At 36.4% G+C, this 10,159-nt stretch overlaps 1 protein-coding gene across 4 annotated transcripts in view; it reads right to left on the bottom strand.

The window, feature by feature from the left end:
• Positions 1-1,576: 1,576 nt before the first annotated feature.
• The window catches only part of LOC142342118 (uncharacterized), a 45,182-nt gene continuing 36,599 nt past the window's right edge, over positions 1,577-10,159 (bottom strand). For all 4 annotated transcript variants that reach the window (XM_075393312.1, XM_075393313.1, XM_075393315.1 and 1 more), the window contains 5 exons: positions 5,656-6,064; positions 4,915-5,080; positions 2,771-3,023; positions 2,366-2,563; positions 1,577-1,919 (listed from right to left, as the gene is read on the bottom strand). In XM_075393312.1, the coding sequence (XP_075249427.1) occupies positions 1,631-1,919; positions 2,366-2,563; positions 2,771-3,023; positions 4,915-5,080; positions 5,656-6,064 (1,315 nt within the window). In that variant the 3' untranslated portion in view covers positions 1,577-1,630. The remainder of the gene's footprint in view (positions 1,920-2,365; positions 2,564-2,770; positions 3,024-4,914; positions 5,081-5,655; positions 6,065-10,159) is intronic.

Here is a 10,159-nt window from a genome sequence, read left to right as displayed (position 1 = left end):
AATTGGGAATCAATTTTATTTTCTAGCAAATTAGGAATATGGTTTTAAAAGGTAGAGATTCTGATCTCCTTTTTGTATGTTCGTTGATTAACTTTTTTTGGCGGAGTTATTGCTTGTCCGACATTAACTTCAATCAAAGATAATCCTGGGTTACGCTATTAAGAACTACAAACATTTTATAAATTTTGCTGATTGAACTGGATTGTTGTGTTAATTGGGGTTTTAGCGTTGACTGCGTTGAAATAAGAGGAAACGTAACTAAACTAAAAATTGCAAATCTAACAAAGAATTCACCTCCTGTTTCTACTGCTTGCAGTAAGCTAACAAAATATCAGAGTTGGTGTTCTGGTGATCAGATCGCGAAACTTTTTTTCACCACCTGGGTGTTAAAAAAATCACCGCTTACAAGGCATGGATTCAAATGTGGCCTCTTTGAGTTAAAATTTTAAAGATTTGCGTTAAAAACTTTGAAAAAGTCTACAGCTAATAATCGCAAACTTTCGAATCATTTTCTGCAAAATTTATCTTTATAGTCCCGTTCAACATTAAAAATCGAGTCCACTTTGGAATAAAATTTTTTAGACCACTATTCGCTGCAATTGTTATGCAATTTCCCAATAAGTTCACGATCCATGAATAGACAGTTTGCTATACATACCGACCAAAAATAAGAGAGTGATAGTTCAACTTGTGACCCGAAAATCGAAAAGACAAGAGATGAAAAACAGAAAATCGGGAGATTCGTCAGAAAAAATATCTATTTGGTGAAAATTTAGCGCTTTTTTCTAGCTTATACTTTTACATGAGCGCATTCCACCATGCCCTGCGATCCCGGGTCATACCTCGACAACGCTCGGGAACTCACATATTTGATTCGCAATAATGTCAGTGTGGTATTTTTTCTTTTTTTGCCCCCCACGTCCATTTGCAACCCCCCCTTGCATATGGTATAGCGAATTGTTTGCATTTCATGCAATTACATATACACTTAAGCAAAAACGGTATTTAAAATTTAATTATGCACCAAAATTTTGAAATTAATGCATTTGCAGTAATTCAATTTGCCTATAATGCAAGCAGACAAATGACATTTCCTGCTTTTACTATTTTTGAGCTTATCTTTCATAAGACTGGCATTATGGAATCGATTTTTTGACAACCAGTAGCACAAATTCATTCCATCTTGTACCGGTGCCGCCGATTTATTATGACTAAAATAAGGGATCTCTAAGGACCAAAAAGTACATATTTGGTGCGTGCAAACAGACTGTTTATATAGGACTAGAAGGGGGGGAGGAGGGTGGGGCCAAAACAGAAAAGATCCTCAGTGTGTTCTTTAATCCGATTGGCCATTTCAACTGAAATAAATTTCCTTTTGGATCTCCTGACACATTTTTTGCGTTTCCGTCTATTTGTCTTTCGATACCTTGTCTGAGCACCAATTCAACGCACGTTACTTTCATCCAGAACATAAAAGTTGGCCAAAAATTTGTCACAACTATTGCCAAAATTTCTTAGTTAGTTTTGGCGCCTTCTCATTAGAGAGCTCAAATTAGCAAAATGAACCGCATTAAAGCTTTCCATAATTGTCAATTGTTAAGAATAGTTTTCGGGAAAATACTGTTTGTATTTACTTGTACAGTCTGTTAAATACATTTTGCCTTGACCTTGAATACTCTTTCAAAGCTGACGACAGGTTCAAGTTTTTCCCATCTTTTCGTTTTCCTTCACTCTCATTCTTTTGACTCTTTTTGCTGCCTTTCTTCGAACTTTTTCGGCTATCTGAGGTTTCCGATTCTTCAACATCGGGTCTAAATTGATCCATTTCTGGTTGGTTTTGTTTGTGATGTGGTTCTCTGTCGCTCTCGTAGAGAAATGGCTCCATTTCTGTGCTCAGCGAAACTTTCTTGAAGCTATTTCTGAAGAAAAGCAACTTGAGCAGTTTTCAACCGTTGATTTTATAACCAAGTATTTTCGTCAATTAAGTTCTTTTATTTATCATTAAAAAACGTTATTTTTCAATAAAAATAGCTAACATTTTTCTAAGAACAACTCAGAATGATATGGTCAGTACTATTGTTAAACTTGAGAAAGAAATTGTGATAATTAATATTTTGTGATAACAAATAATTTTGTTCATGATTAACGAGAAATTAAACAGTCGATAACTAACGTGCTCAAAATCACATTTTTCCGAGAAAAATTGTTTTCGAAACTGAGTAACTCCAATTTTTATTTTGGGTAACATCATGAAACGCGAGTTTTTCTAATTGAAATGATTTCACTGTTTCCAGTTTTTTTTTAATTGAAATGATTTCACTGTTTCCAGTTTCAGTGTTTCAAGTTATAGTGTGTAAACACTCACCTACTATTCTTTCTAGTGACACTTCGGCTAGATGATGCTTGTTCACTGTGCAAAGCATTGCTGTCTCTCGTCGACACTGTAGGTCCCATAGTTGCAGTTAGCCGAGGAGATCCTTTGGCCGACCAGTTGCTATTCGATGAGGGATATCTGTTCACGGGCACAGGTAGTCTCGATTGCTTCTGAATAGAGTCGGTAGGGCTGCAATCGCAAATTTTACATCAAACTGGTAAAATACTCCTCAACCGTTTTTGGCTTGAGAATTAACAAAAATAAAAAAAAAACAATATCCAAAATCAAGCACAGGACATAAGCATAAAATTGATTCTTACTGCATGACAGTGAAATATTGAACAAAAAATGTACTCACTATTATCTGCATTTATTTGCTCAAAAATACAGATTTACCTGGACAAATTTCTGTTTTCAGCGCTAGAATATTGCGGAGGAGTTGTAAGGGTGCTGCTTCTGCTATTCAACCTTGGCCCCTTTCGGACAATCGGCTTCTCGATGTAGATGTCACTAAGGAAAGAGAGTAATTCGAATGACAAAATAGACTCGTGTTCCTCTTCTCGGCATTTGTGTAGTATGACACTCATGTCAACTGGATGACATCTGTCAATTTTGGTGTTGAGATATCGGCTGTCTTTGTATATCTTTTAACCGCTCTTTGCTAGTTTAATCCCAAATATCCTCATTTCTTGGAACAGGAAACCCCCAAAAATACTTTTCTTAGTGAACATAAGGTCGACATTATTTTTGCCATAAAAAATGTGAACAGCATGAAAGACCACGCTAAGAATAGTACCCAAAAATAGATTGATACTCAAATAGATGAAACAATTCAACTTAAGTAATTAAAATTGTTTCAATTATTCTTCTTAAAATAGTTAATATCAAATTTAGAAAGTCTTAATAAAACACTTAATTTGTTTATAATTAATGAATGATTTACTCGAAATTGCAATCTTTTGAAAACAGAAATCAGATCAATTTTTCTTTTGAAACCAAGACACGGCCTTACCCAGTTTGCGGTCCCAGTTGCGACAAAAACCTGTGAACAGACTCAGTCGAGAGCATACCTATGCATTCTTTGATCAAAGTTACATGCATGGGCAACCTCAAGAACTCAAGATAGTCTGTCTGATCAGAGGCGAACTATGGGCTCAATGAATTCCAGTCAAAGGCGGCTTTGAAGGCGCTTAAGTCCGATGAAAAAGCGCTCCAACTCCTGAGCTTTATCAGAAGTAATTTTTGAACACAGATGGATCAAATCAGATACAATTACTTGCGCAAGTAGGTCAGTTGAGAGGCAATTTTAGGAATGATTGGGTCTGATGAGAGACAATTTTGTGCGCAAGTGGCTCCAATCAGAGCCCGAAAATGTTTTTGCAATTTTTGGTAATTCTTTTCCGAAATTTTGGTAATTGTTTGATTAAGAGTATTGACTGGGTCTAATCAGAGATTCCAATTTACTTTATTGACTCTGATTAGAATTCAGAGGTCCACCAGGTACGAAAGCTAGTCATTTTTAAAAATTGCTATAAACTATTGTTAAGAGAGGGGAAAGGAGATAAATTCCTATGCAAATCTGATATTTTGTGTCTGACATATTGGTGCCGATTTAAGAGCTAATAACACTTCTGCGCAGTAATTCTACCTAGAAAATTGATCAGCGAACCGCAAAAGAACCAGCAATATCTGTGGTTACTCTCAAACTGGTTCTGCCCATGCATGATGCCAAAATGTTCCAAAAATAGCCCCATTTTTTCAAGCCATCGAATGTTTTGATTTTTCTCTTCGTCCTTATATAAGAAAAATCTCGCGATTACACATTCTCATCTGATGTGAGCCCGGGTCGAGGTGTCACCGCCATCCAACGCAAAATTATGTAAGATAAGCTGTGAATGTGAAAAATTTTGTAAGATAAGCGGAGAATGCGGTGAAATTACATAAATCAGGCGGTGAATGCGGTGAAAAATAACTTTATCGCCCGGTAGCGGTGAAATTACATAATTTCACGGCTGAATTTAGCGGCGAAGTTACATAAATTCACCGCTTTGGAAAAAAGTGTCCAAATTATATGAGTTAAGCGGTGAATGCGGTGAAATTACCCAAATTCACCGCTTAACTTAGTGGTGAAATAACGTAAGTTCACCGCTTAGAAAACGCTTCGAATTGTTTTTTGTCCAACGAGGTGAAGAAACTCCAAGCGTTGTCTTACCTGAAGTGAATTCGAGTGCACTTTGGTTTGATCAAAAAGCAAAAGCAAGTCTGTTAAGAAGGCATGTTGAGCGCATTTAGAACGCATGCAAATTTTTTTTAGCGCACTTGAGTCTGATGTGAGATTAAAACAAGTGACTTTCGAGCGTAGAAAAAATTTTAAGAACCGTTGAGTTCGATCTGGCCATTTTGGTCTTGGACGGTTCCGGTCCGCGTTGACCATGATGCACGGTCGGGTGTCGCATTCAAATTAAACTCTCGAGTTTTATAATTACGTTAAAACATTGCTTAAACAATGTTTATAAGCATCTCAAGCAAAGAGCCCTTTTGCACGCATTGTGATATGTTAAGATCACGAGGAGTCTGTCCGTCAATTGAGTTGCCTTGGAAAGAGAGTGTTGCAAACTCGCTTTGCAGACAGAGGCTCTTGTCGATTAGACAGGTCTCTGTTTTTGGAACTTCTCTCACAAATAGTGGAGCTGTAGCATCCGGTTCCTAGAACGGAACAATATTTTGATAATAGTTCGCTAGCTAATAGTCAATAGTTGGCTCATGCTTTGTCTATTTCTTAGCGGTAAATATATTTAAAAAATTATCTGAATATATTAAAAATAAGTCGGTAAATACATTATTTAAATATATTAAATATATTTAAAATATTTGAATATTATCAAAAATTGTCTTTGCCATTGTCTCCCCCCCCCCAAGACAATGGGAAAAACAATTTCTAACATTATTTAAGGCTAAGTAATTGTCTAAATATTTCTTTTTCAAGCATATATGAACATGTGTATAGCTTTATGAAATACGGGTTGATTCTTTTCAATAATCAATCATAACATTTGTCAGTTGTAATTTGTCATTTCTTAAGGACCAGGTTACACAGGGTTGCAATTTATAATATCTGCAGTCACGTGCAATCTTTTTTGCCACCACCGAGGGTAAACAATTTTCACAAACGTATCCTCCCTTTAAACATGCAGGTTATTGAAAGAAAAGGTTATTTGCAGCAAAACAGCAAAAATAAATACAAATTTTTCGGACAACTTCCAATTTTGGTTGGAACTAACCGTTGACCAGGATAAACTTTCCATGCGCGAGGGTTTCAATGCCTTGTTGCAGGCGTCGGTTCGATCCCAGGTCGGAACCCCACGATTGCGTATATATTCTCGCATAGTATCTAGCTCATTATGCGCTAATTCTCCGCTGTCAAATGTAGGATCACTTTTGAAGAAATCGCTTTCAGTTTCAACGGTTGATGTAAATATATGCATGTTTCGACCAACAGCGCTCAAAATGTTCAAACGATCGTTGCTTTCGAAAATTTGTGACTTTGATGCAATGCTCAAATTTTCGTGGGTGATAGCCGGTGACAGGTGGTCTCCGGAACTTGAAGAGTTACAGTTATCAGACTTCTTAGCCCCCATATTTGGCTTGTAATGTTGGTTAAACACGTCATCGCCATGAGCGCTCGCGAAGCTGAAAAGAACAAGAGTCTAAGACTCAAAAGGAGGTACAAATCAGTGGGTAGGAATTTACAGACTTGTGCGAGATATTAATTATCCAAGACTAAGGCCCTAAACAATATTCGGATCAGGTCTAGTCCAGAATACCGCACAAAAACTAAGAAAGAAATCGTCTGCACCCAGGTTGAGGTGCCATCCGGAAGTGACCTCTGATCAGACCAAGTCCAACGCACACGTTGTGTTCCCAGACCAAAATTACAGGGTCTGTGATTAAGTCACTTCGGTCTGGGGATGGTATGATCAGAGGTCACTTCAGGATGGGAATTTTCTGATCAGAGGCGGATTCAAGCGCACATTAGTCTGATCAGAGACCATTTCGAGCTGAAATTTTCCTGATTTTTTTCTTTTTTTTACCGAGAGATGTTGGCTCTGCCAAGAGGCAACAAAAAGCAGCATTCTGATCACAGACAAATCTAGAGTCTGATGGCCATAATCAGAACGAAAATGGCTTCCTCCAGCTTATGGAACATGCCAGTCCCCTTAAAAGGAAAATTCGTTTATCTGTAGAACACGACGTTTTATATGGAAAGCTCTTTAAATTAATCCATTGAGTTCGAAATATGCACTAATGTTTACTAAATAAATTTTTTTTCAGCAGTTGGGTTTTCTTTTCTTTATCAATAACAGTTTTAGAATGGTATTTTCCTTAGATGAATTTAATAATGCAAACATCAATTTTTATGAAATGAATAAATTATAACAAAATTTGTTCATATTGAAAACTATTTACTGATCAGACTATTTCGAGCACAATTGAGTCTGATCAAAGGTGATTTTGAGCCAACAATAGTTTGATCAGGAGTGACTTTTGAGCGCACAATAGTCTGATTAGAAGTGATTTTGAGCGCACAACCGTCTGGACAAATGTTTACATTTGGTCTGATTAGAGGTCCTTTCCGTCTGGAACAGTCTGGTCAGAGACAATTTTGAGCACACTTCTAACGCACACGGTGTTTCGACCGCACATTAGTCTGATCAGAAGATACTTTGGTCTGGGATGGTCTGATCGAAAGTTACTTTCGTCTGGCACGGTCTGATCAGAGGTCACCTCCGGATGGTATCTCAACCTGGGTACGCTCGGCTTCTTCGACAAGTTTGGTTTCAAACAAGAAAACCATAGATGTGGTCGGCCTGGAATAGAAGATAGGTTTTTAAAATATGGTCGGTTTTTACGAATCAGTTTTTTGTGTTTAAAAAGATAAAAAATGTTTGGTGTGTTCGGATTGAAACGCGAGAAATTGCCGTTTTTTCACACAATATATTGTTTTTTTTCTATTATAATGAAGTCAAACGTTATGATAGCCTTGTTTTTGCAGGAATTTCAAACTAATTTCTTAGAGATGATCATTTGTAAAGTCATTGTAAAATACTTGGTGAAGTGATGTGAGCTCTGTAAAATTTTCTGCATTCAAGAAGTTCTGATATTTTTTCGTCGAAACCTGGGACATATTTGACGGTTTCTTACATTTGAAGCAGATCAAGCCAATGGTTGCTGAAGTTTGATACCGAGCATTCCGACAATTTTCTATGTTTGAAAACCAAACATTTTGAAAAAAATCGTACAAGCGACAAATGAACAAAAAAACAAAAAAAAACCGAAAAACAAAAAAATCGGACGTTTTTTTTCAAATAAGTTTTCGTTTTATTCTAATTGGAACTGAAAATTGGGACATTTGTTGACCTTTGAAAGCAAATAATTCTGAACCAAGGTGCTTCCAATTCAACCGTGAAAATGAAAATGGACATTCACTATTGATAAGGAGCGCATTTAGACGCTGACAAACGAAAATCAGTAAAAAATAAATGTTAGGTTATTATTAGCTAAAATGGCAGAGAATAGCTCCTTAGCTAAATTTAAACAAATTTTAAAACCCATGCTTTTTTAGTAAGGGTTTTTATTTGATAATAAAAAAGTGTCTTTTTTTAAAGGTTGTCGCGAAGCATCGGCGCGTCTGATAAAGTATAGGATAAAATGAAGCTGAATGGACTGAATGTTAAATTGTTTTATCTTTAGCAATGATTTTTATTTGATTTTTTTTTTCATTTCAATTTATAACAGCAAAAACATAAAAATGCTATCACTTTGTCTATAGTGAAAGCCAAACAATCAATGCAGCCCAGGAAAATGGGAGAAGCACGAGTTGTCTGCCAGACAAAAAACTATTTTTGTTTAAAATCGACATTTCTTGTTACGACAGAACAAAACACCTACCTGACCCGCAATTTGTTCATAACTCGGTTTATTTTCTGTAATTTTTTTGGTCGTACAAAGCCCAAGGTGATATTACGTCACCTTAAGAGCATGTCAAAAGTTCACAATGCAAAAAATGGAAGGAGCAGAATTCAGAGCAAATTTCATATAAGACGAACTGAAGTCTACTTATAAGCAATTTGTGAAGACAATTGGAGTGCAATTTTATAGTGTACCGCCACCGTTAGTGTAATCTTGTTATCCCTAATAATTGGAAATGACTGTTTTCAATCGCAATTTACAGTCTATTGTCCCTGAAAACTGTTCAAAATCTAGTTGAAAATTCAAAAACCTCACCCGAACTTATCCAAGTCAGTACAGCTCGTGAAAGACGCATTCGCATAAAATGAAGTGCTGATGCGACAAGTGCGCTGTCGTATATTATCAACATTATCCGATTAATCACCCTGTAATATTTTGTCTTCAATATCCTCATTTGTCTCGGCTGAAAGAAAGTTGCTAGGAGCCGCATTTGAACCCCGAGGTCTCGGGAAAATTTCAGGCTGCAACTCGAGAGATTGACGCAGAATTTTTTTTGAAACTTTCGAATAGGCTGTTGGCCGGTATGTGTCGCCTTTTATACTACCTGACGACTCAGTGCAATAGGTGTGTTGCTTCTCATTCGACAGTTGGATTTCAAATTAGAAAATCACAGGTGTGATCAGCGTGGAATTTAAGATAGCTTCTAAAGGTAAGCTCGGTTTTGTGTAAGTTGGTTAGTTGTGCTTATAAACGTAATAAATGTTTGGTATGTTTGGTTTGAAATGCGAGAAACTGCCCTTCATTCATACAAAATTTTGCATTTTTTGTATAAAGTAAAGTCAAACGTTATGATAGACTTCTTTTTGCAAGGATTTCAAACTAACTCTTTAGAGATGCTCTCTTTTAATAGCAGTTTAAAATATTTGATGAAGTGATGTGAGCTCTGATAAACTTTTTATATTCAAAAAGTTTTGATATGTTTTCTTCAAAACCGGAAACATATCGACGATTTCCTACATTTGAAGCAGATCAAGCCAGTGGTTGCTGACGTTTGATACCGAATATTCCGACAAGTTTCTATGTTTGAAAAGCAAACATTTTGAAAAAATCTTACATGTCAAAAATGAACACACCAACGATACAGAAGAACAAATAAATCGGACGTTTATTTCAAATAATTCTCCGTTTTATTTTAACTGAAATTGAATGTTCGGACAATTTTTTCACCTTTAAAAGCAAACAATTCTGAACCAGGGTGTTTCCACTTCCACAGCTAAAATTAAAAATGAATATTCAATTTTCTTAAGTAATTTTGATAAATAATTTTCACTTTTTTTGACGCTGACAAACGAAAGTCAATAAAACATTAATGTTTAAACATGTGAGGTTATTATTCGCTAAAATGACAGAGACTAGCTCCTAGTTAAAATTGAACGATTTTCAAGACCCCTGTTTTCTGAGTAAGGGTTTTTACTAGATAATAAAAACGTGTCTGCTTTCAGCCCAGGTTGAGGTGCTATCCGGAAGTGAACTCTGATCAGACCAATTTCAACGCACACTGTGTGTTCCCAGACCAAATTTACAGTGTCTGAGATTTAGTTCGAGCGCACAACAGTATGATCAGAGGTTGCTTCGGTCTGGGGATGATATAATCAAAGGTCAGTTCAGGATGGGAACGGTCTGATCAGAGGCGGATTCAAGCGCACATTAGTCAGATCAGAGAGCATTTCGAGCTGAATTTTTTTTTATTTTTGTTTTTTTTTACCGAGAGATGTTGGCTTTGACAAGAGGCCACAAAAAGCAGCATTCGGATCA

The sequence above is a fragment of the Convolutriloba macropyga genome, chromosome 7 (genome assembly GCF_964194025.1).
Source record: "Convolutriloba macropyga chromosome 7, txConMacr16.3, whole genome shotgun sequence".
NCBI lineage: Eukaryota > Metazoa > Xenacoelomorpha > Acoela > Convolutidae > Convolutriloba > Convolutriloba macropyga.
Note: the sequence above shows the minus strand (reverse complement) of the source record. Positions and strands in the feature narration are given on the sequence as shown.